Below are 26,928 nucleotides of genomic sequence, written 5' to 3'. Positions count from 1 at the left end.
AGTATTGTTATAGAGACATCGTCCACACCACGCTAAAGCTGCAGCATAGATATGGATACAATAAGACGGGCACCACGAGGGACGGCGCTGTTCTATGTTCTGACTGTAAGTAGCACCTTATTCTTGTGTTTTATGATGATGTGACTCCCAGTATGAAGACTGCCAGGATCAGACAAGGCAGTGAGGTTAAGGGGTTGAATTACTAAATGCAAATAGACTGTGCACTTTGCAAGAGCAGTTGCTCCAGAGCTTAGTAAATGAGGGGAAGCTCTGCTGACTTCCATCATCCAATCATGTGCAAGCGAATTTATTTTTTATTTTTTTTCTATTTCTCCTGGCACGTGATTGGGTATTCCCTGCAAAGTGAAGCTTTGCCTCATTTACTAAGCTCTGGAGCAACTGCACTTGAAAAGTGCACAGCCTGTTCGCCTTTAGTAAATCAACCACTTAGTGCTCTGGATTGAGACAAGTACACACTATATATGTGATTGTCACCGGCACAAAAAACAGGTTATATTATATTGACCTGCTGCAGTACTGTGTAAACCTCCAAAAAGGTTTATGAGTGAAAGCAAAGGAATGTGGTTACTGCGCTGGTCTAAATACGCAATGACACAAAATGGTAAATTAAATCTAATACAATAAAGTGCTGAATCCAGTGCAGTGATATGCGTGATAAAACACAATAAATAACTATACAAATAAATAAATAAGTAAATAAATTGCAATATCCAGCTGTCACAAGCGTGTACTATTGCGTAGTGCTAAGTGCAACAAACAAGATTTAAATAAGTAAATAAATAACAGTAAAAAATCTCACAAGCATGTGACTAAATAAATATCAAAATGTCATTCTGTTAAACATATGAGATATATACGTGATACTGTGTGCAACTAGTTTACCAACAAACAGATCTGAATTAATATAAATATATATAAATATGGATACAAAGTGCAAAGTCATAACATATGTGCAAAAAGCTTTTTAAAGTTCATGTGTCTGTATAACACAACTCCAAAAATTGCCTGGAAAACCAGCAACTTGTCAGTTTGGAATCCAGTAAAGGGAAAAAGTTTTTATGTGGTAATTTGTCCTGGAGTTATATCTCATACATCTAGGGCGCAGCTATCTCTTCCACCCGACGGAAACAAGTGCTACCACCACCAACTGCTGAAATACACACTCACCAGACCCCAGCTGGTAATAAGCCCAAAGCCTTATTCCGTTATGATCGATCGTGTCCTCTTTTCCTCTCTCACAAGATTTTCCTTTGTGCCTCAAAAAACAGGGGGCTCATCATAGTATAGTATGTTTTTAACTACTTGGTAACCGCCCTATAGCCGAAATACGGCTACAAGGCGGTTCCCTAACTCTAGGAGGGCGTCAATATACGTCCTCCCAGAGAGTCAGAATTGCGCGCCCGAGCGGGCGCGCACACGCGATCACCGGCGCTTGCTGGGTCCACGGGACCCGCAGCAACACGGATCGCGGTAAGGAGCCAATGGAAGCGGCTCCTTACCACGTGATCGCGCCGTCCAATGACGGCGCGATCACTTGTAAACAACGTCGCACGACCGCGCAATTGTCAGTTAAAGCGACGCAGTGACGAATCGCAAAAAGGGGGCTGGTCCTTTACCTGCATAATGGTCTGGGTCTTAAGCGGTTAAGGTGGTCACTGACTTACGGGAGGGAGGGGGGTGGTGGTAGAGGTTGGGGGGTATGTTTTGTAGGCAGTTACCTATGTTAGGTAAGTTGTCAATGTTACGACCATGTTGTTCGCGAGAGACATGGTATTGTGCCATGGTACTCTCTATTTTCTGTGTTTGTAGGTCTTGTTGAAAAAATTTCAATGAAAAGAATTTTTCAAAAAAAAAGGTGGTCACTGACATCCGGTGCGGTGTGTATTACCAAGCTCGTGGTGGAATATTTCCTTTATGGGGTATTCTGGGAACCTGGTATTCAAGCACTCAAGAGATTTCACATTCTATAAAGACATTTGCACTAGTTCACTTTAAGGACTTTTCTATATGTATTATTTTTTTCTTTTCTTTTGCATTTGCATTTATATTTTGATAGTTTCATGATGATCTATTTCTGATAATTCTTTGCATGTTATTGCACTGCCTAGGGATAATATTTTACTGGTAATAAGATTTAAATGTTCTATTTCCCGTTCACCTCCAGCAGAGTACGTGGCGGGACCTCCCACAAGGAAGTAGGGCAATCCCCTGTGTGACACCAATAATCTAATAAGGAAATCACAAAGTATTGACCTTTATCCTTTTAAGCCCTGGTTCACACTGGGTACGATTTGGAACGATTTGAGATGCGATTTGACATGTCAAATCGCATCTCAAATCGGCGGCATTTGCCGGCAATTGTCGGCAATGGCACTGTCCTAATCAGTGCGACGCTGCATCTGCGATTTCAAAAAGTAGTTCCTGTACTACTTTTTGCGATTTCGGGCCACGATTTACATGAAATTGCGGCCGAAATCGCGGCAAAATTGCGGCCGCGAAATCGCGGTAAAATCGCGCATTTTACCGCGATTTTGAATTCGCAGCAGTGCGAATACTGCGCTCGGCATATACCGAGCGCAGTACACTCGTGAATCTTCGGGCAGTCTCTGCGCCTCTCGCACTGACGTCCTGTACGGACAGTTGCCGAGCCTGCCCGAAGATTCACGAGTGTACTGCGCCCGGTATATGCCGGCGCAGTATTCAAACTCGTAGCGGGAAGGACGCGAGGACGCCGCAGAAGGACACCGGACCCGCCGAAGAGGACACCGGACCCGCCGAAGAGGACACCGGACCCGCCGAAGAGGACACCGGACCCGCCGCAGAAGGACGCCGGACCCGCCGAAGAGGACACCCGAAGCCGCAGAAGGACGCCGGACCCGACGAGGCCGTCGATGGACGCCGCGCAAGACACCAAAACCGTAAGTACAAAAAAACAAAAAAATGTTTTTTCCACAGGATTGTGGGCCACTTTAGGGGTGCGCGGTATACGCGGGAGCGCGTTATACCGCGATAAATACGGTATTTAAATTTAAATATAAAAGAAAAGAAAAATTGCGCATAGAGAATAGATAAGCTGCCAACACCCCACTAGACATATAGGGCCAGATTCTCGTATCCTGGCGTAAAACTATGCGGGCGTAACGTATCTCGTTTACGCTACGCGGCCGCAAGTTTTACGGGCAAGTGCTTGATTCACAAAGCACTTGCCTGTAAAGTTGCGGCGGCGTAGCTTAAATCCTCCGGCGCAAGCCCGCCTAATTCAAATGATCCAGGTAGGGGGCGTGGATCATTTAAATTAGATCATTTAAATCCAGGAAGTATAAAAAAAATGAATGCAGTAAACTCAGAGCTGACAATAGAGCGAGTCTCATACAACATTCTTTAGGTCCGATTAAATCTTTTAGCATTGTTTAGACTGGCCAGTTTCCAGTTCAGTCCAACAGCCAATAGACACAAATATGACAGTCTCCTGGCATCAAAAATATTGTGTACATACCTACCATATTTTAGGACTATGTTATTTGAATAAGTGATTTATTATTTGAATTAAAGTGGAGGTTCCATCAAAAAAACTATTTTGCTTTAAACTTGTAGCTTACGACTAAAAAAGAAAAAAAAAAAAATTTTTTTTTTTTTTACTCATCTGGAAATGCCTGTTGCTATGCGGTCCCACGAAATCTGCCTTTGAAACCACCTAGGATTCTGACATCCTCTCCCTCTAATGCTCCTGGGAAATGTGTGTCGTCATTTCCCAGGATGCAGTGCGCTGTCCAATTATCACTCCCCATCCAAGACTTCCAGGAAGTAAGTGCTTGTAGGCTTCACAATGCCCACAAGAAAAATGACAACGGTGTAGATATAGTTTTATAAACTATCTTTTTTGAATATCTATGCGGAGCGGCGGCGGATTGTAAAATAGTAAGTGACCAGATTTATGCTAATTGTGGTTGGAACTCCGCTTTAAAGCCCAAAGCCAGGCAAAAAGGGCACCCAGTTAGTGTTAAGCCCCATACACACGGTCAGGCCCCGTACACACGACCGAGGAACTCGACGTGCCAAACACATCGAGTTCCTCGTCGAGTTCAGTGTTGAAGCCACCGAGGATCTCGGCGGGCCGACTTTTCCCATTGACTAACGAGAAAATAGAGAACATGTTCTCTTTTCGGCCCGACGAGTTCCTCGCTGAAAAGTGTACACATGACCGGGTTTCTTGGCAGAATCCGGCTCCGTCCGAGTTTCTCGCTGAATTCTGTCGAGAAACTCGGTCGTGTGTACGGGGCCTAAGACTTCAAACAAACTTTTCCGTGGATTTTTGTTTGAAGGGCGTTGGCCGTGAACTTGGTATGCATACACACGGCAGGACTTTTTCAACAAACTTTCCCAAAATCACGTGTTTTTTCAGCTCTTTACCGCCACCCTTTGGTCAACTTCTGCTATTGTTGGTTGATTTTAACATTGGTTCTGAGCATGCGTGCTTGTACTTTGGACTAAAGTCCGATAGACTTCTGTACACGTGATAGGATTTTGCACCGTAGGACTTTTGTTGCCCCTTTGCAGAGCGAACATTTGTCCGATGAAAAACGAAGACATTTTTCCAACGGAGCGTACACACGGTCGCATGTTTTTAAAATCCTGCCTCCTTTAAGGCCCACACACACGATCAGACTTTTTGACAACAATTGTTCGACGGACCTGTTTAAGCGGACAATCCGACCGTGCGTACGCTCCATCGGACAAACATTTTCGCTTTTTCATCGGACACATTTTTCGCTGTGAGAACAGACAAACTTTCTGGCAACAAATGTCCTACGTCGGCTAATCCGATCGTGTGTACACAAGTCCAAAGTACAAACACGCATACTCAGAACCAATGCTAAAGATCAGACAACAATAGCAGAAGTTGCCCAAAGGGTGGCAGTAAAGAGCTGAAAAACCACGTGATTTGGCTGAAAAAGTCCTGCCGTGTGTATGCATACCAAGTTCACGGCCAACACCCATACGGAGCAAAATCCACGGAAAAGTCTGTTGGAAGTCCGATCGTGTGTATGAGGGTTTAAACCCCCCCCCCCCCCCTCCACAGTACCTTCCTGTCCTCCACCAAAAGATGTCAAAAGTCTTTTGGGTTTAGTGATTCCCAGCATCACTCGTTCGAGAAGACTGAGGAGATACTGTGAGTGTCATGGACCTGCCCCTGGAGGGCCATCACCATGAAACCCCACATTTCTTCATCTGATCTGTCCAGTGTGGTCCCAGCTAACTCTTCCCCCTGATCTCCAAAGCTAAAAAGAAGTTTGGGCTGGAGTTGGCTTCTCCAGTATGGGATTGCTGAGTTAAGGGAACGTTCACAAGTTCCTACACTTTTTAAGTTGGTTACCTTACACCAGTAGCTGGCATCGGATGAGGTATAGAGTGCCTCAGCTATGGACCCTGAAAGAACGAAAGGGCCGCATATAATATTCAGTATATATTATGTAGTTTTACGAGCCGAGAAAATGAAGTTTAATGTTTCCGAGCATGCGTCAAATCGATTTTCAGATGGGAATCTTTTGTTAGCGGGAATTCCGACAGCAAAAGTCAGAGGGAGCCTTTCCGACCAAAAGCTCACATCAGACTTTTCTTGTCAGAATTTCCGATTGTGTGTATGCGGCATTAGTGTAATGTTTTGGCGTGAGTGTTGAGGAGCACCCAGTAGAAAAGTTCAGTTACATGAGACTGATAGAGATTGTTTCTATAACAGATTGAAAATCAATGCTCCCTCTATTACTACTAGGGTCTGCAAAGGGCAGCATGTGACCCTTGGACCACAGGGTGACCACCAGGAACATAGACTTGGTGGGGGATGACAGTGGTGCATCCTGCATTGGAAGGGGAGTGGTTATTCATTTTTATTTCTATAGTGAATGTTACAGCTAAACGTGTTATGCCCTGTACACACGATCGGTTCATCCGTCTGATGGATTTTTTCATCAGATATCCAATGAAGCTGACTTTCATCAGTCGTGCCTACACACCATCGGTTAAAAAAACGATCGTTTCAGAACGCGGTGAGGTAAAACACAACGACGTGCTGAGAAAAAGTTCAATGCTTCCGAGCATGCGTTGACTTGATTCTGAGCATGTGTGGATTTTTAACCGATGGACGTGCCTACTAACGATCAATTTTTTTCTATCGGTTAGTTAACCATCAGATAATTTTAAAACAAGTTCCTAGTTTTTTAACCGATGGATAAATAACCGATGGGGCCCACACACGATTGGTTAGTCTGATGAAAACGGTCCATCAGACCGTTTTCATCAGACAAACCGATCGTGTGTACGCGGCATTACAGTTAGACCAAGGGCAAAGTAAAAAATGTGTTTTTTTTTTCTTTCTACAGATCACAACTGCATTCGGTTTTTTGGAAAACATCACAGAAGGAAAGACTGCACCATCAATTGAAGATAGAATTATCTTTACGTGCGATGACAATGAATACCTCGTGTCCAATAGGTGCTGCCAAAAGTGCCCAGCACGTGACGGTTTATTCTCAATTTTACCTGATTTATGCAACAAATACGATAAAACTATGAGGACACTTAAAGCGGAGTTCCAACTGTTAAAATTTGTAAAAAAAAAATTTGGATGAATATCATTTGTTCCAAACTTCTATTTATAGCACTCACCTTTCTGGGAATTATCGCTAGACACGTGCATTCGTTTTCCTCCGAATTTCTGGGATTTTCGCATTAGTTTTAACAAACGATAACGAATGTGCAGAATCCGAAATCCGAAAGATCTGACATGAAAAATTATTGATTTTCGTTTCGTGGCGACAACAGTTCGATATAGATAGAAGATTCGACATGACGGTGACAATAGCGATCTGTGTCTATCGAACCTGCAGTTGAATGTGCCTAACCTAACTCTATTAGTCCGAGATTATTCGACATAGAGAGAAAAGATTCGGCATAGAGAGAAAAGATTCGACACAGAGAGAAAAGATTCGACATAGAGAGAAAAGATTCGACATAGCGAGAAAAGATTCAACATAGAGAGATTTTCCGTAACTAGCTGACCTGTGAGTCGGCTCTATATGGCGCCTGCGCAGTCAGCTCTACACGGCGGGCGCAGGCGCCGTATATCGCCGTATAGAGCCGACTCGCAGGTCAGCTAGTTACGGAAAACTGGTGACGCGCCTTATGCGCCAGGGGAAGTTTTTCACCAGACGTCAATCATCTAACCTCTGAATAGGAACGCCCACTCCCGCGGGAGCCAGAACCCGGAAGCCGGGGGGAAAATAACAATTAAACAGTATGTACGGCAAAAAAAACAGCATACTGTAGATGTCGGAAGTATGCTGGATGTAATGGTATATAGATGTTTTTTAGGGTGAACCTCTGCTTTAAGATTCAAAGAAGCACCTAAAAACATACGATCGCCACGAACGGACATTTATGGTCAAATGCTCCACCCATAGACCATAGGCTATAGAAGTCTATAGAAATTCTAATGTTGATAGACTAGTAATAATAATTAATAAATATAATTATTACTAGTCATACAACATTAGAATTCTACTATAGCTTGTGGGCGGAGCATTCAACCAGAAATCCACGATTGCGGCGTCGTACAGTTTAGCTGCTTCGTCTAATCTTCGTCTAATCTTCTTAGAACATCCGACAGACACCATAAGCCTTCAATGACAGATTCGACCATAATTAATTCTGATTTTCGGACAACTGCATTTTTTACCGAAACAAAATAAATAAAAACTAATTTCGGGAGTAACTAAATACTTCTGACGTTGCCATCACAACGGGCGTCGTCGTCAGAAGTGCCTGCCCCGTTGTGATGGCAACGAAGCCCTTGACGCTGCCCACTGACTCCTGGAGAATGATGAATGATGAGCACGGGGCGCAGAGGGAAATGACGTCAGGCGCCAGGGAGAAGAACAGGCAGATTACAAGGTAACCCCTAGTAACAGCCAGTAAAGCGTAAGTAAGACAATTTTTTTTACACAGGCATCCCCCCGTTCTGCCTCTCCGTGACACGATCGAACATTGAGTTTGCGCGGCCCGCGCGCCCGCCGCATGGCTTCTTAAAGGGGATGTTTGGGTTCGTCCATTTGCCAAGCGCTACCATTCTGCCGGCGTATATCGGCGTGCAGCGGTCTGCAAGTGGTTAAACACACAAATGTGCTCTTAAGGGTGTGCCTCTAGTCTACCTCACAAAGAAGTAGGTCTCTAAACTAACCCCATCGGGGGCCTGAGGCTCCTGACATGGGCAAGGCTTGACATGGTCCACCCAGCCAAAAGGCCTGGCGGACCCATCATCATGGTCAGCCGAAGATGACCAACAAGTAAGGCCTCGTACACACAATAGGTTAACCAGAGGACAACGGTCTGAAGGACCGTTGTCATAGGTTAACCAATGAAGCTGACTGATGGTCCGTCACGCCTACACACCATAGGTTAAATAACCGATCGTGTCAGAACGCGGTGACGTAAAACACAACGACGTGCTGAAAAAAACGAAGTTCAATTCTTCCAAGCATGCGTCAACTTGATTCTGAGCAAGCGTGGATTTTGAACTGATGGTCGTGCCTACTAACGATCGGTTTTGACCTATCGGTTAGGAATCCATCGGTTACATTTAAAACAAGTTGGCTTTTTTTAACCTATAGTTAAATAACCTATGGGGCCCAGACACGATCGGTTTTGACCGATGAAAACGGTCCATCAGACCGTTGTCCTCTGGTTAACCTTTCGTGTGTACGAGGCCTAATAGGTGAGGGGCTCTCCCAAAGAGAGACCGCCCCTCCCCAGTTCAGGAGAGAAAGGAATCTAATGGCCACACATCCTCCTCCTAGACTTCAGGGTAGGCCTAAAGTCTGCCCCCTCCAGGTATCTCTGGTATGTACCATTCATTGGATCTAGAATTACATAGTAGTATTTTTAGAAAATCTTCCTTAAGGTGAACTTACACTTTAAGGCTCCAGGCTTAGGGTTTTAACTTGGTCATTTTGTTGTTGTTAAAATTAGAATTACCCCTTAAATAAACAATGTGGCCAAAAAGTTTGACTATTGAGCTTAAACTGAGTGTGTGTCTCTTTATTTCACTGGTTATTATTGCTCCTTTGTGCCATCCTATGATGACAAAAGATAAACAAAAGTGCAGTGCTAAAGAATAAATATAACTCTATATATTAAAGATATCCACCAATAATTCATCATATATGAAAAGTCTATAATGCTGGCTCCTGATGACGTCAGCTGTGACAAAATGCGTAGGAAGGAGCACTATGATGTGACGTCACCGCGCTAACTGGAAGTACATCATACCAGAAGTTGCGTCTATGTGTCTCAGGAACATGATTTTCGTGTACGGCTTTGTTATTACATTAATTTGAGAGTGTTTTAACTTTTATTCAATAAAAAAATTTATGCAGTTGGAGGAATACTATAACCTATAGTTTATAGTTTATAGTATAGTATACACAATAAACTTATAGGTGCAATTTACCACTCTGATTTAAGGGGGTCACAACTTTCTGGTAAGCCCCCATTTTTACCACAGTAGTGAGGCGATGTGAGGGATACCTGTGGATTCAGATGGTTATAGTGGCACAGACAATTGATTCCTTTACAGTTGGGCACCAACTGTCGCAAGTTGCACTGTTTATATACATTTTCTTGAGACTTTTATGACTAATATAGACTTGTGATATACTGTATGATTAATTCTTGGTGGTGACAACACAACGTACCGCTCTGCCCTACACGTTTCTTCACAACTGAAGTCATCAGGGTCCTACAGTATAGACTTTTTATTTTTGATTAATTCTTAGTGGATGCCTTTACTATTGCTCAAGTTTGTATTGCACTATAGACAACAGTTATATTTGTTCTTTGCACTGCACTTTTAATCATTTGTAGTATTGTATATCCAATACTGTGCTTGATACTTATTTGTTTGTTTTTCTCCATAAGCGTGTCTACATTGTTTTTATCTTTTTACTATCCCATGATAATATTTGATGTTTGAGGAAGATGGTTTGACCCCCCCTATATAATATATTCCAGGCACACGTGTCTCCATCTCCTGCTCTGTGAATCATGGTCTGGGAGATTGCAGAAACTGCATAACGGGAAAAGACTTTACCGCCTTCCCTAATGGATTGAACACCTGCCTGCCATGCCGTGCTTGTAGAGGAGGTATTTCTTAAATTTCTAAAAAAAAATGATATTTTATTAAATTTACAAGTCTGCATGAATACATTCCTCACATCTAACAATACTGAGCAGAGGTTTCATGTTTTGAGAATGTTTCGTCTTATTGTTAAAAAGCAACCTTCAAGCTCCAGCCTATGTTGAATTTTCGAGCTTTGCCTTTTCTGGTTCTCATACTGCTTCATGGTCCCCAGCCGTGAACAGTGGACTGTTCGATTCTTCAATTACTTGTGCTCATATTGCTTCATGGTCCAAAGCCATGAACCATGGGTTGTTCCATTATGCCTTTACCTGTGCTCATACTTCTTCATGGTCCCCAGCTGTGAACCATGGACTGTTCCATTCTACTATTACTTGTGCTCATACTGCTTCATGGGCCAAAGCCATGAACCATGGGTTGTTCCATTCTGCCTTTACTTGTGCTCATACTTCTTCATGGTCCCCAGCTGTGAACCTTGGACTGTTCCATCCTGCTTTTACTTGTGCTCATTCTAGTCAATGGTCCACAGCCATCAGCCGTGGACTGTTCAATTCTGCCTTTACTTGTGCTCATACTGGATCATGGTCCCCAGCCGCAAGAACCTCTACTGACTCCTGATGATGACCATTATTATTTGAAAGAACCGCTACTGAGCCCTGATGATGACCATTATCATTTAAAAAAAGAACCTCTGCTGACCCCTGATGATGACCATTATCATTAGAAAGAACCTCTACTGACCCTTGATGATGACCATTATCATTTGAAAGAACCTCTACTGACCCCTGATGATGACCATTATCATTTGAAAGAACCTCTACTGACCCCTGATGATGACCATTATCATTTGAGATCCCTTCATTGGTTGCCAGTAAAAGACAGAATCACTTTTAAGGCACTCTGTCTGACACATAAGTGTGTTCAAGAAAATGCCCCCCAATATCTATGCGAAAAATTAAAATGTCACAACCCCAATCGCGTTCTGCGATCCACCAACCAAATTCTACTCCAGATACCCAAAGCCAGATACAAGTCCAAAGGAGAACGAAGATTTGGAATCCAAGGACCTACCAACGCTCTACCAACCAGCATCCGGTCGGAGGTGAATCACCTGGCCTTCAGAAAAAAACTCAAAACCCATCTTTTCTGAGGGCAAAAGCACAGTAGGGAAAGGATACTAAGCGCCCAGAGGCGATTCAGTTTGCATGTGTTGCGCTATATAAGTTTCTCACTCACTTACTCACTCACTCACTCAACCTCTACTGACCCCTGATGATGACCATTATCATTTGAAAGAACCTCTACTGAACCCCTGATGATGACCATTATCATTTGAAAGAACCTCTACTGACCCCTGATGATGACCATTATCATTTGACAGAACCTCTACTGACCCCTGATGATGACCATTATCATTTGAAAGAACCTCTACTGACCCCTGATGATGACCATTAGCATTTAAAATAACCTCTACTGACCCCTAATGATGACCATTATCATTAGTAAACACCTGATGAAGCAATGTTAGAAATATTTCATATTTTAAGTAGTAATAATACGGATCATGGTTGTGATTCTTTTTTGTGCTATAGATGAAGTAGTGGTAGAAGAATGTACCCTGACGAGGAACACCCTATGTAAGTGCAAACAGGGAACATACCTGTGTCAGGCCAACATGAACTGCTCAAGCACAGGGACCTGTTCAACCTGTTCAAGGTAACCACCATAACATGTATAGAATTTATGAACAAATAAACGATATCTGTTTTCGTCTCTGTCTGGGCCAAACAAAACAGATGTTTCCGTATTGTTACCATTGATGTCAACAGTGAATAGGCAGAAAATAAGAGACTTTATTTAACCTCTTGCTGCCCACGTAATGCATATGTGCAGCAGGGGATAGGGTGGGCTCTAATGCCCACATGCTCACTGCACGCTCCCAGCACAAAGACCACCTCAGCTAATGATCGGGACCTGGCAAGACCGGCTGCTGATCATGTGAGTGCTGTAAGGACCAATCACAGTGGTTACATCCTAGGCGTCCCGAGCGTAATATCCCAGCAAAAGGGACACCGGGGTTGGGCAGGAAACATGATGTAAGGGGGGTACACTGATGGGGACACTTGATGTAAAGGGGGCAGTCTGATGGGGACACCTGATGTAAGGGGGACACACTGATGGGGACATCTGATGTAAGAGGACACTCTGATGAGGACACTCTGATGGGGACACCTGATGTAAGAGGACACTCTGATGGGGACACTTGATGTAAGGGGAACCTTGTGATGGGGACACCTGATAAAGGGGGCAGTCTGATGTAAGGGGGCACTGTGATGAGGGCACTTGATGTATGGGGGCACTGTGATGAGGGCACTTGATGTATGGGGGCACACTGATGGGGACACCTGATGTAAAGGGGTGCACACCAATGGGGACACCTGATGTAAGGGGGCACACTGATGGGGACACCTGATGTAAGAGCACACTCTGATGGGGACACCTGATGTAAGGGGGTCACACTGATGGGGACACCTGATGTAAGGGGGGCACACTGATGTGGACACCTGATGTAAGAGCACACTCTGATGGGGACACCTGATGTAAGGGGGGCACACTGATGGGGACACCTGATGTAAGAGGACACTCTGATGGGGACACCTGATGTAAGGGGGCACACTGATGGGGACACCTGATGTAAGAGGACACTCTGATGGGGACACCTGATGTAAGGGGGCACACTGATGGGGACACCTGATGTAAGGGGGGCACACTGATGGGGACACCTGTTGTAAGAGGACACTCTGATGGGGACACCAGAAGTAAGAGGACACTCTGATGGGGACACTTGATGTAAGGGGAACCTTTTGATGGGGACACCTGATTTAAAGGGGCACTGTGATGAGGGCACTTGATGTATGGGGGCACACTGATGGGGACACTTGATGTAAGGGGAACCTTGTGATGGGGACACCTGATTTAAAGGGGCACACTGATGGGGACACCTGATGTAAGGGGGTACTGTAATGGGGACATAGGGAGGCACACTAAAAATAAAAAAATAAAAAATTATACTTATATTATATTATTATTATTATTATTACTTTACAACATTCATTTTAAATGTATGACTGTGTCAAAGTCTATTGTTGTTAATGACAATAACACCATTATCTTGTCACGTTTCATGTAGTCACCATACAATTCTCTTATATGAAAACCTCACCCCATCTAGTGGCCAACATGCGGTATAATTTTCCCGAAATATCTCAACTATACTGCATTTTGGCCACTACATGGAGCGGAAGGCATTTATTTCTTACAAAAATGACTGGATAGTTTGTTCAGTGTGGACGAATGCTTCTGACATTCGCGCAGTAAATGTTTTATAAATAGACACCCTATTGTATATAACCAGACACAAAGCTCTTGGACCCCACTAACCTCGTATGCCTCTGTACCGTAGTTGCCCAGAGGGACAAGGAATCAAGTATCCATGCAATGCCACCGCCAATACAGTTTGTGAGGATCTAGTCGAAATGTGTAAGTCACAATCATTTTTGCTTAAATGTTTTTTTTTCAAGGAGTCCTGTTATTAAAAGTCAGCAAGACTTTTTTTTTTTTTTTAATAAGAATAATTGTTTTTCTTTAATAATAATATATTATTCTTTTTTTTTATCTAGCTATCCCAAACTTGCACCAAATAGGTAAGAATGGCAAGCTTGTTTCTATTACCCTGCTTTTATTCATGATATGTGCCAATAATTTAAATGGCCGGTTAGAAAAAAACGCTCCACCAAAATAGGAACTGTTATGCCGCGTACACACGGTCGGAATTTCCGATGGAAAAATTCAGACGGATTTTTTTCATAGGATATTCCGACCGTGTGTATACCCCATCGGACTTTTTAGGACTTAGAAAGAGAACAATTTCTATCGGAAATTCCTTTCGTCTGTATGGAATCCAGACGGAGAAAAAAACACGCATGCTCGGAAACAATTCGACGCAAGCTCGGAAGCATTGAACTTCGTTTTTCTAGGCTCGTCGTAGTGTCGTACGTCACCGCGTTTTTGAAGGTCGGAATTTGGTGTGTCCGTGTGTATGCAAGACAGCTTGAGCGGAATTCTGTCGGAAAAACCCGTCTGAGTTTATTCTGACGGAAAAAACGGTCGTGTGTACGCGGCTTAACCCTCCATCCAAATTCAAATGTTGCCCAGTGTTTGGCCAATGTTGGGTTTTAAAGAGCCCCAACAGTGCCATACATTTACATTTGGGTGAAGGGTAATAGATAATAAATGGCAGATGAAGGACCCCCCAGCAAACCCCTCCTTGCTCTGTTCATGTAGCTTTCGTTTGTCAGCATTGAATGACACCTAAAATCAGGGTGCGGGTCTGCCGCGATTGTCACGCGATAAATCCTGCTCCAATCGCGGCAGCCCGCATTGCGTGAGGCACGTCACCCAAGAGCAGCCCCATGACTTTTTTTTGGGCGACAAGCTTCACGCAATGCGGATTGCCACTATTGCAGCCCCGCACCGCAATTTAAGGTGCCATTCAAATGTGCGCCCCGCCGCTTTGAAATCGTCAGAATCGCGGCAAATCTGCCCGCGATTCAAAACACAGGGGTGTGAATGGAGCCTAAGCGTTCAGAGATCCTAGATGCTGGTTTTAATTGTTAACCACTTAAAGACCGGCTCACGCCGATATACGTCGGCAGAATGGCACGGCTGAGCAAAGTGACGTATATTTGCGTCACTTTGAATTTCCCGCTGTGCGCTCCGTGACCAATCCCGCGATTGTGTCAGAGAGCTGCAGAACGGAGAGAGGCCAGTGTACACATGCATCTCCCTGTTCTGCCTAGTGACAGGACACTGATCGTCTGCTTCCTCTCATCGTGTCACAGTAAGCCACGCCCCCTAACAGTTAGAATCCCTCCCTAGGACACACTTAACCCCTTCACTGCCAGTTACATTTATACAGTAATCAGTGCATTTTTATAGCACTGATCGCTGTATAAATGGCAATGGTCCCAAAATATCGCCAAAAGTGTCCGATGTCGTAGTCACGATAAAAATCGATGATCGCCGCCATTACTAGTAAAAAAAAAATATTAATAAAAATGCCATAAAACTATTCCCTATTTTGTAGACGCTATAACTTTTGCGCAAACCAATCAATAAGCGCTTATTGCGATTTTTTTTTTTTTTTTACCAAAAATATGTAGAATACGTATCGGCCTAAACTAAGGAAAAAATCGTTTTTTCAAAAAAAAATGGGAATGTTTATTATAGCAAAAAGTAAAAAATATATATATATTTTTTTTTCAAAATTGTCGCTCTATTTTTGTTTATGGCGCAAAAAATAAAAACGGCAGAGGTGATCAAATATCACCAAAAGAAAGCTTTATTTGTGGGGGGAAAAAAAAGAAGTACATTTTTTTTGGGAGCCACGTCGCACGACCGCGCAATTGTCAGTTAAAGCGACGCAGCGCCGAATCGCAAAAAGTGGCCCGGTCATTTGGCAGCCAATTTCTTCCGGGGCTGAAGTGGTTAAATGCTGCTGAACTATCAGTAGACATGTGCACGCCGGAAATTTTAGTTTCTTTTTCGGATGCATTCTTTCATTGAAGAATTTAGTTTCGTCATATTCGTTATTTGTTTTAGGAATTCCTTTCGTATCTTGGTATTTGTTTCTTATCCCTTTCATGCCTATTTCTGACATTTGTTGCTTGCAAGTTAAAATCCGTGGGGCAGATTCACGTATTTTCGCGTAAATCTGCGGCGGCGTAACGTATCACATTTACGTTACACCTCCGCAAGTTTTACGGGCAAGTGCTTAATTCACAAACCACTTGCCTGTAAAGTTGCGGCGGTTTAGCGTAAATCCGCCCGGCGCAAGCCCGCCTAATTCAAATGAGGCGTGGATCATTTAAATTAGGCGCGTTCCCGCGTCGAACGTACTGCGCATGCTCCGTCCCTAAAATTTCCCGACGTGCATTGCGCTAAATGACGTCGCAAGGACGTCATTGGTTTCGACGTTAACGTAAATGGCGCCCAGCGCCATTCACGGACGACTTACGCAAACAACATTACATTTCAAATTTCGACGCGGGAACGACGGCCATACTTAACATTGGCTAGACCACCTAGGGGGCAGCTGTATCTTTACGCCGCATATCTCTTATGCAAACGGCGTAAATGTACTATGCAAACGGCGTAAATGTACTGCGACGGGCAAGCGTACGATCGTGAATCGGCGTAACGAATCATTTGCATATTCTACGCCGACCGCAATGGAATCGCCACCTAGAGGCCGGCCTAGAATTGCAGCCTAAGATCCGACGGTGTAAGTCACTTACACCTGTCGGATCTTAGGGAGATCTATGCGTAACCTGATTCTATGAATAGAATACGACCGGACGGACTCAGAGATACGACGGCGTATCAGGAGATACGCCGTCGTATCTTGTTTATGAATCTGGCCCCGTTTTTTTTGCTAGAATTTTTTTTAGAACCCCCCCAAACATTGTATATATTTTTTTAAGCAGAGACCCTAGAGAATAAAATGGCTACCATTGCAATATTTTATGTCATACGGTATTTGTGCAGGGGTCTTTCAAAGCAATTTTTGGGGGGAAAAGACACTTTCATGAATTAAAAAACAAAAACAAAGTAAAGTAAAGTGAGCCCAATTTTTTTTGTATAATGTAATACCATGTTGGCGATGTGCAGCAGACTCAGCAGACGTTATCCAAGTTTTTAGGCAATGCCCTAATATTCAAACTTCTGCGGATAAATCTCAGTCTGTGTATGTATGACCAGCTTGGAACACATCCTCAAATATATCAATAATTATATATATCTAACTTACTGAAACATGCCATTTATTTTTTATTTTTTTAGGACTGATCATTGGTCTGTCTGTGGCCACGGCAGTCATTCTTCTTCTCATTGGTTTCATCATTTGTGGATATCGTCATCGCAGGAAGAGAAAAGAAGGTCAAGGTAAGATAGCGCTGCCTAGCTGTCAGGGGTGGACTGACAACTCATGAGGCCCCCGGGCAATAGAAGATTATGGGGCCCCCGGGCTTATAGATGGCCACCATGCCAGGAGGCATTACAGAGGCAGGGCAGCTAAAATCTCAGGATTTTCACATCAAAAGCATGTCGGTTTCAGACATTTCAGGGACAGATGTAAAAAAAAACACAGATTTTTACATACTGTCCCTGGTTTTACTGAGCCTGGCAACCCTGATGGGGCCCCCTAGTGGCATGGGGCCCTTGGGCAGTGCCCGAGAACCCCAATGATCAGTCCGCCCCTGCTTGCTGTTCACAAAGATCAATAAATTAGTATTATTTTTTGTTAGCATGAGCCTGGGGGGTGTCCATGCAAGACAAAGCAATAGGTTCACTCTCTCACTGCTCATATATAAGGCGGCCCACACACACTTCCTGTAAGCTAAATAAAAAGTTGGGTATTATATTGCGTTTTTGTGCATTAAAACTCATTAAAGTGTATACAAGGGGTGGGCTGGGGGGGTTTGATTTTTGGTGGCACATAATGCTCATACATGTTGGGAGAGGCCGCCTTCCGGCTTGTGAATGACATCACGCCGGGCAGGACCAGCAACCCGCCCCCCCCCCCCCCCCGCTTCTCAATTTCAGGCGGCGACCCTAAAGCAGCAGACTTTGTGAAAATGTATATTTGTGCCATTCTCAAAACTTTTGGCCACGGCTGTACACAAGGGAGGAATTTACAGGTAGATAACATATTATACTGACTGTATATAATATGTTAAGTGCACATATAATCTTTGTTGATGAAATAATACTCTGGTGACAGGGTCTCTTTAAGTTGCAACCATTTTTCTTAACCTTTAGATCACCCGGTTAAAGACCAAACTGCAGCTGACGATAATTTCCCAGATAATGTCTCCAATTCAGAGGTAATAAGCCTTTTATTAATGGTAAATGTAGAACACAACCAATTAGAGCCCATAACCATTCAGCAACAAAGGCCCGGATTCACAAAGCACTTACGCCAACGTATCTCGAGATACGCCGCGTAAGTGTAAATATGCGCCGTCGTATCTGTGCGCCGGACTCTGAAACCAAGATCTGCCTGAAAATAGGCTTCATCCGACCGATGTAACTTTCCTACGCCGGGCGCATATTTATGCTGGCCGCAAGGGGCGCTCCCATTGATTTCCTATTCAAATATGGAAATGAGGGAGATACGTCGATTCATGAACGTACTTGCGCCCGGCGCATAATATACGCGGTTTGCGTAAGTCATACGTCCGGCGTAAAGTTATTCCCCATATAGGAGGCGCAACCCATGCAAAGGTATGGACGCACTGCGTCGGCGTAGAGCAGGGATCCTCAAACTACGGCCCTCCAGCTGTTGTAGAACTACACATCCCATGAGGCATTGTAACACACAGTCATGACTAGGCATGATGGGAATTGTAGTTCCTGAACAACTGGAGGGCCGTAGTTTGAAGACCCCTGGCGTAGAGTATATTAGATACGCTACGGCGGCATAAATATGCGCCGATGTATGTGAATCCGGGCCAATGTTTTGAATTTTAGGACAAATCCAACAGAATTATTAAAGGCCAACTTTACCCACAAGATTTGGGTTTTGTTTAGACATTTGTTCGTTGCGTCAACCTTATGCCTTGTACACACGATCGGAATTTCCGATGAAAAAAGTCAGACGGAATTTTTTCATCGGATATTCCGACCGTGTGTGGGCCCCATCGGACTTTTTTTCCGAGTTTAGAAATAGAACATGTTTTATTTTTTTCCCGATGGAAAGAAAATCCGATCGGAAATTCCGATCGTCTGTGTGGAGTTCCGACGGAGTAAAAACCCACGCATTCTCAGAATCAAGTCGACGCATGCTCGGAAGTATTTTACGTCACCGCGTTTTGGACGGTCGGAATTTAGTCTGACAGTGTGTATGCAAGACAGCTTGAGCGGAATTCCGTCAGAAAAACCCGTCGGAGTTTATTCTGACGGAAAAAACGGTCGTGTGTACGCGGCATAACCCTCCATCCAAATGTTGCCCAGTGTTTGGCCAATGTTGGGTTTTAAAGAGCCCCAACAGTGCCATACATTTAAATTTGGGTGAAGGGTAATAGATACTAAATGGCATATAAAGGACCCCCCAGCAAACCCCTCCTTGCTTGAACGGAATTCCGACTGAAAATTCCATCGGATTTTATCCCATCGGAAATTCCGATCGCGTGTACAGGGCATTAGGCTTTGTTGATCACTTTGAAGCTGAAGTCTAATCTGCTTATCAATTGCATTGTGCAAGACTGAAAGCAAGGCTGGAGTTCACCTCCAGTATGTATTAGATTCGTTGAGTGTTATAGAGGAGAAGGAATAGTGCCCCATCATTGGTATCAGTGGAAAGAAATGTTTCCTATCATTGGGTATTAGTGGGAGGAATAGTGCCCCATCATTGGTGTCAGGGAAATGAATAGTGCCCCATCATTGGTATACAGTAAGTGGAAAGAAAGGTGCCCCATCATTGGTGCCCCGTTGTTGTCAGTAGAAAGAATCATGCCCTATTGTTGGTGTCAGTGGGAGGAATAGTGTCTTGCATCAGTGGGAAGAAAAGCTCTCCAAGGGCCGGATAATGGCGGACCGCAGCTTTGAGACAAATGTTCTAGAGGGATCCCACAGGTATGGTATATAATGTAATAAAATTAATGTTATTTTTCAGTTCTCTGATTCAGAACAACACAGTAATCGTTCAAGTATCCGCCTGATAAATGATGAGACGGTAGGTGTGCATATCTGTCTGTCCCTATGTTCTTTATTATGTCAAGCTATGCAAATAATATTCATATTGTATGTCTAATATTTATATAATCAATTCTTCCTTCCTTCATATTAAAACTCTGGAATGACGCTGGTAGCTCCGCCCTTCACGTTTCGCCAGTACGCCGTCATCAGGAGGCTGCAATTATTTAGCCCCTTCATGACCAGGCCATTTTTTACTGTTCGCCGCTGCGCTACTTTAGCTGACAATTGCAATGCGGTATCCAAAAAAAAATTGATTTATTTTTTATTTTTTATACACAAATAGAGCTTTCTTTTGGTGGTATTTGATCACCACTGTTTTTTTTTTGTATTTTGTTTTTTATATAAATGAAAAAAGTCTGACAATTTTAAAAACAAAAAAAACAATATTTTTTACTTTCTACTGTAAAACATATCTCATTATGTATTCTGCTACATGTCTTTGGTAAAAACAAAAATCCCAATAGGCGTATATTGATTGGTTTGCGTGAAAGTCACAGGCCCGGATTGACGTAGAAGAGCGCATCTTTGTGCGGGCGTAACGTATCCTATTTACGTTACGCCTCCGCAACTTTGACAGGCAAGTGCAGTATTCTCAAAGCAACGTTGCGGCGGCGTAGCGTAAATAGGCCGGCGTAAGCCCGCCTTATTCAAATGTGGAAGATGTGGGCGTGTGTTATGTAAATTTATTGTGACCCCCACGTAAATGACGCTTTTTACGAACGGCGCATGCGCCGTCCGTGAAAGTATCCCAGTGCGCATGCTCCAAATTAACCCGCAAGAAGCCAATGCTTTCGACGTGAACGTAAATTACGCACAGCCCTATTCTCGAACGACTTGCGCAAACGACGTAATCGACGGAAAATTCGACGCTGGCCCGACGTCCATACTTAACATTGGTACGCCTCATATACACCTCATATAGCAGGGGTAACTTTACGCCAGAAAAAGCCTAACGTAAACGGCGTATCTGTAATGCGACGGCCGGGCGTACGTTCGTGAATTGGCGTATCTAGCTGATTTACATATTTCTAGGCGTAAATCAGCGTACACGCCCCTAGCGGCCAGCGTAAATATGCAGTTAAGATACGACGGCGTAGGAGACTTACGCTGGTCGTATCTTATACTAATTCTGGCGTATCTGATTCTTTGAATCAGGCGCCAAGATACGACGCCTCAGACTCAGTGATACGACGGTGTATCTGGAGATACGCCGTCGTATCTCCTACGTGAATCCGGGCCACAGCGTCTAACTATGGTATATTTACGGTAACATTGATCCAAGCTGGACCAGATGTAACAATGTAAAAATATACCACACCTGGAATTCTTCTTTGTTTTTTTTTCTACTAATTAGAGGCCAAATACAGTAAAATTTTACAGAATTTAAAATAACGAATGTTGTCATGAGATTAAACACAACATGTAAAAAGAGGAGGATAGTGTGAAAATTCTTTGTCGTCTGTGTTATTTGATGGTGTAGAATAAATTATTTAATTTTATTGTTATTTTTATTGTTATTTTTCATTTCCCTGATATAGAATACCACAGTTTTCCTCCTCACACCCCCATGATGGATACTAAGGAGGTGAGTGCTGTTACACCTGTGTAAGAATCTCTATGTAGCACTACCCCCGTAGGCCCATAGGAGCTGTTGGTTTATATTTGGGCCTGCCGTTACCTTACTGTTCCTTGCTCTCGTCTCAGGGGTTCTCCTTGAAGAGTTATCCAGAAGAAATGTCTGCACCAAACACGAAGTCTCTTTCAAGGGTTTTATTAACCACTTAAGACCCGGACCTTTAGGCAGCTAAAGGACCTGGCCAGTTTTTGCGATTCAGCACTGCGTCGCTTTTACTGACAATTGCGCGGTCGTGCGACGTGGCTCCCAAACAAAATTGGCGTCCTTTTTTTCCCACAAATAGAGCTTTCTTTTGGTGGTATTTGATCACCTCTGTGGTTTTTATTTTTTGCGCTATAAACAAAAATAGAGCGCCAATTTTGAAAAAAAATCAATATTTTTTACTTTTTGCTATAATAAATACCCCCCAAAAACATATAAAAAAAACTTTTTTTGCTCAGTTTAGGCCGATACATATTCTTCCACCTATTTTTGGTAAAAAAAATCGCAATAAGCGTTTATCGATTGGTTTGCGCAAAATTTATAGCGTTTACAAAATAGGGGATAGTTTTATTGCATTTGTATTAATTATTTTTTTTTTACTACTAATGGCGGCGATCAGCGATTTTTTTCGTGACTGCGACATTATGGCGGACACTTCGGACAATTTTGACACATTTTTGGGACCATTGTCATTTTCACAGCAAAAAGTGCATTAAAAATGCATTGTTTACTGTGAAAATGACAATTGCAGTTTGGGAGTTAACCACAAGGGGGCTCTGAAGGGGTTATGTGTGACCTCACCTGTGTTTCTAACTGTAGGGGGGTGTGGCTGTAGGTGTGACGTCATTGATTGTGGTTCCCTATATTAGGGAACAATCGATCGATGACGGCGCCACAGTGAAGAACGTGGAAGGTGTGTTTACACACAGCTCTCCCTGTTCTTCAGCTCCGGGGACCGATCGTGGGACTCCAGCGGCGATCGGGTCCGCGGGTCCCGCGGTCTAGGAGCTTCGGACCGGGTCGCGGGCGTGCCCGCGACCCACGGCTGGGCACTTAAAGAGGCCGTACCTGTACGTGCTTGTGCCCAGCCGTGCCATTCTGCCGATGTATATGTGCAGGAGGCAGTCCTTAAGTGGTTAAATAAACTTTCCAACAGAGGGATAGAGGGATGGGGAGGACTCAGGTATCTTACTTGCAGATCACAGAAATGTTCCCAGGTCCAGAGGAACAACTGTCTCCACACTGGACTCAGCGACCACCGGATAGGCCCACTCTCACTGGCCTAGCAGCCGCTGTGAAGCTCGATCAAAGACAGTCTCTGCCACAGACTCGGTAGTAGAATTTCTTCATTAGTCTCTGCCACAGACTTGGTAAACTTAGGATTCGCTCAATAGTCTCTGCCACAATTTGAATACAATCTCTCTGGGCCAAACTACTGACCAGACAATTATAATTTCAACATATAGCGCCCACTCATTGGGAGCAGGGCGCTACATACTTCCCCCGCCATCGTCGAGGAAAGTTTGACCCTCAATCCTGAGGGTCGATACCTGAATCCCCCAAAAAAAACTTGGCTGGGGAAGGGAAGGGTAAGGTAATAAAAAAATGTAACATTTTACATAGACACACAGTAATCATATCGATGTACATTACAGCAGGGCTCGACAAATCCCGGGCGCCAGGTCGCCATGGCGACTAGAAATGGGGCCCTGGCGACTTGGTTTGGAAGGGGGGGCAAAAACAAGCTGGGGCCATCTGGTGGTGAGCCATTGGTATTACAAGTTATTACCACCAGATGTGAGCTGGCGCCATCTGGTGGTGGCCGTTGGTATTACAAGTTAAGCATTACAAGTTAAACAGCAATTCTAATGTCATTTTTCACTATTTTCACTGCCATTTTCTTCCCTCTAATTAGAACCCCCAAACATTATATATATTTTTTATCCTAACACCCTAGAGAATAAAATGGCAAACGTTGCAATACTTTCTGTCATGCCGTATTTGCGCAGCGGTCTTACAAGCGCACTTTTTTGGTGAAAAAATTACACTTTTTTTAATTAAAAAATAAGACAATAGTAAAGTTATCCCCATTTTTTTTTTTAATATTATGAAAGATAATGTTACGCCGAGTAAATTCATACCCAACATGTCACGCTTCAAAATTGCGTCCGCTCGTGGAATGCAGACAAACTTTTACCCTTTAAAATCTTCATAGGCGACGTTTAAAAAAAATCTACAGGTTGCATGTTTTGAGTTACAGAGGAGGTCTAGGGCTAGAATTATTGCTCTCGCTCTACCAATCGCGGCGATACCTCACGTGTGTGGTTTGAACACCGTTTACATATGGGGGCGCTGGTCACGTATGTGTGTCGCTTTCTGCGCGCAAGCTCGTCGGGACGGGGCGCGTTTTCTGGCTCCTAACTTTTTTACCTGGCTCCTAGATTCCAAGCAAATTTGTCAACCCCTGCATTACAGTATTCCTGTCTCTCTATATAACCCACCCATTCTCCGATGGTTTTGATAGAGGATCTAGGGTACCTGAAAAACAGAAACAGCACACACAGGCAGATAATATAAAACATCACTGTACAACGGAAGGAAAGCTCTACTTCCTGGGAAATAAAACTTTCTTTCCTAGATATATTTCTCTTTGCGTAAGTAACTAAGGGCCAGATTCACCAAAGAGATACGACGGCATTTCTCCTGATACTCCGGCGTATCTCTGTTTCTATCTATGCGACGGATTCATAGAATCAGTTACGCATAGATAGCCAGAAGATCCGACAGGTGTAATTGTTTTACACTGTCGGATCTTAGGATGCAGTACCACGGCCGCCGCTGGGGGGAGTTCGCGTCGTAAACCAGCGTCGGGTATGCAAATTAGGAGTTACGGTGATCCACGAAGATTTTTCCCGTCGTTACGGCGTCGCAAGTGTTAGATTTCCGTCGCAAAGATAGGGCACCTTTAACATGGTAGAAAAGTACTCCACCATGTTAAAGTACGCCCGTCTTTCCCGCGTCGCTTTTGAATTTTTTTTAAATCTTTTATTTTTCCCGGCGTAAATCTTTTTTCATGTCGCGATTCACAAAACGTCGGCGCGTTGTAATTTCGCGCAAAGCACGTCGGGAAATTTGCGACGGGAGCATGCGCAGTACGCCTAATTTAAATGGTACCCGCCCCATTTGAATTGGGCCGCCTTGCGCCGGACCTGTTTACGATACACCGCCGCAAATTTCCAGGTAAGTGCTTTGTGGATCGGGCACTAAATCGGAAAAATTGCGGCGTTGTAACGTAAACCGGTTACGTTACGCTGCGCCCGCTTTACGTGAATCTGGCCCTAAGTGCAGAGAAAGTCCAGTTTCTGCTGACTGAGCAAATCTCCGCCACCTAGTGGTCGAAGAACAACATAACTACAGCTACATTTACATATCTGTTTGTCTCTCTGGGCCAGATTCACGTACAATAGCGCCGGTGTAACGTAACCCGTTTACGATACACCGCCGCAAGTTTCCAGTTTTAGTGCCCGATCCACAAAGCACTTACCTGGAAACTTGCGGCGGTGTATCGTAAAGACGTCCGGCGCAAGGCGGGCCAATTCAAATGGGCGTGTGCCATTTAAATTAGGCGCGCTCCCGCGCCGGACCTACTGCGCATGCTCCGTTTCGCAATTCCCGTCGTGCTCTGCGCGCAGTGACGTCATTTTTTCGAACGGCGACGCGCGTAGCGTAATTCTGTATTCCCGGACGGCTTACGCAAACGACGTTCATTTTTAAATTTCAACGCGGGAACGACGGCCATACTTTATACAGCAATACGATTGCTGTGTAAAGTTAGGGCACCTAAAACGACGACTAACTTTGCGACGGGAAACTAGACTAGCGGCGACGTAGCGAACACGAAAATCCGTCGTGGATCGCCGTAACTCCTAATTTGCATACCCGACGCTGGTTTACGACGCAAACTCCCCCCAGCGGCGGCCGCGGTACTGCATCCTAAGATCCGACAGTGTAAAACAATTACACCTGTCGGATCTTAGGGATATCTATGCGTAACTGGTTCTATGAATCAGTCGCATAGATAGAAACAGGGATACGACGGCGTATCAGGAGAAACGCCGTCGTATCCCTTTTGTGAATCTGGCCCATAAACTCAGACACTATCAAATAGAAAGAAAAATTGTTGGCTTTAATGAACCGTAAAATGAGTCAAATTAATTTCAAATTTTCGTCTGGTTTCAGGATCCTCCCAATGGCAGTATAATGTCCAGCTCTGAAGGTAATTATTCTAACATTAGGGTGTCAGTCAATCTGTATTTTAGAAGAACTGTTTATAGTTACAATTGTGCCAGATGTGGGCGTGGCTTGTCTACAGTGCCGCCATCAGGAATTATGGGGCCCCTTACACAGCTTCAGGCATGGGCCCCCTGGAGCAGAGAACCGGGGGGGGGGGGGGCTGCCGCCTGAAATTGAGAAGCGGGGGGCTGCCGCAAATTGAGAATTAGCGCTTCTCAATTTGTGGCAGCCCCCCGCTTCTCAATTTCAAAATTCAATTTCTCAATGGTTTGATTGTAAATCTTTTAAAAGCCATTTGTGTTGGGGGGAGGGGGGGGGGGGCTGGATAGTAATTGAACATTCAGTATGCCATGGAATGTCTACTTTAATTGGCTTCTAACACTGTTTATCATCTACTTTCTAGATTGTGCTGTTAAGAATAATAATCCATGAGATTACTGGAAGAAATTTTGAAGTCGTCAGGATTTACAAAAAAGCAACATGGTGCCGACTGATGGTATTCCATGCCAGCAACTGAACACAGCTGACTTTCACCATGGGGCCCATAGATTTTGAAGCCAATGCTTCATGTTACATCCATGCCAAGTATGCTGTTGAAGTGGTTAATATAATGTTGAGGGTTAGGTTAGTTTTAGGGCCAATAGTTGGCTTTAGGGTCAAAAGTTTTAGGGATTAAAATGCATGTAAAAGTAATTTTCTTTGTTTTGGACAGGGCCACCATCAGGGGTTACAGGCATTACATTAAGAAATGTTCTAAAGGTTTTTTTTCTTCGTTTGACCCCCCCACCCCCCACCTTTAGAAACTTGCAGCAGGAGTCCGCCCCCTCCCACCCCCGTTTTTTTTTATTAATTTATTTTGTATTTATTTTTTTCGTCTGACCCCCACCTTTTGCAACTCGCAGCAGGGAAACCGCCCAGATTTACTTTAGCAACTCACGGGAGGGGAGAGAGAAACGAAGACTTGACTTTGTTTTGTTCATCATCACCAACC

At 44.0% G+C, this 26,928-nt stretch overlaps 1 protein-coding gene across 3 annotated transcripts; it reads left to right on the top strand.

The window, feature by feature from the left end:
- On the top strand, positions 1-26,928 carry LOC120917045 (tumor necrosis factor receptor superfamily member 26-like). Of its 3 annotated transcripts, none has more exons than XR_005744160.1 (12): positions 1-105; positions 6,399-6,534; positions 10,084-10,215; positions 11,803-11,926; positions 13,674-13,750; positions 13,891-13,914; positions 17,111-17,212; positions 18,089-18,153; positions 19,944-20,003; positions 21,565-21,611; positions 25,884-25,920; positions 26,341-26,928. XR_005744160.1 is itself a non-coding variant. In XM_040328043.1 (12 exons), the coding sequence occupies exons 1-12, from the start codon at positions 52-54 to the stop codon at positions 26,367-26,369; spliced, it is 900 nt and encodes a 299-aa protein (XP_040183977.1). In that variant the 5' UTR covers positions 1-51; the 3' UTR covers positions 26,370-26,928. The 3 variants fall into 3 exon arrangements, 2 of the variants coding, with proteins under 2 accessions (XP_040183977.1, XP_040183978.1); XM_040328043.1 differs by having other exon boundaries at positions 21,552-21,611; XM_040328044.1 differs by having other exon boundaries at positions 17,111-17,206; positions 21,552-21,611; positions 26,341-26,391.

Source organism: Rana temporaria, chromosome 11, assembly GCF_905171775.1.
Source record: "Rana temporaria chromosome 11, aRanTem1.1, whole genome shotgun sequence".
In the NCBI taxonomy this organism is placed as follows: domain Eukaryota; kingdom Metazoa; phylum Chordata; class Amphibia; order Anura; family Ranidae; genus Rana; species Rana temporaria.
Note: the sequence above shows the minus strand (reverse complement) of the source record. Positions and strands in the feature narration are given on the sequence as shown.

Coding starts and splice junctions, on each gene's coding strand:
- LOC120917045 (XM_040328043.1), top strand. CDS start 52: ATGGATACAATAAGACGGGCACCACGAGGGACGGCGCTGTTCTATGTT. Junction 13,915..17,110: donor CCCAAACTTGCACCAAATAG/GTAAGAATGGCA, acceptor TTATTTTTTTAG/GACTGATCATTGGTCTGTCT. Junction 20,004..21,551: donor GCCTGATAAATGATGAGACG/GTAGGTGTGCAT, acceptor GTTATTTTTCAT/TTCCCTGATATAGAATACCA.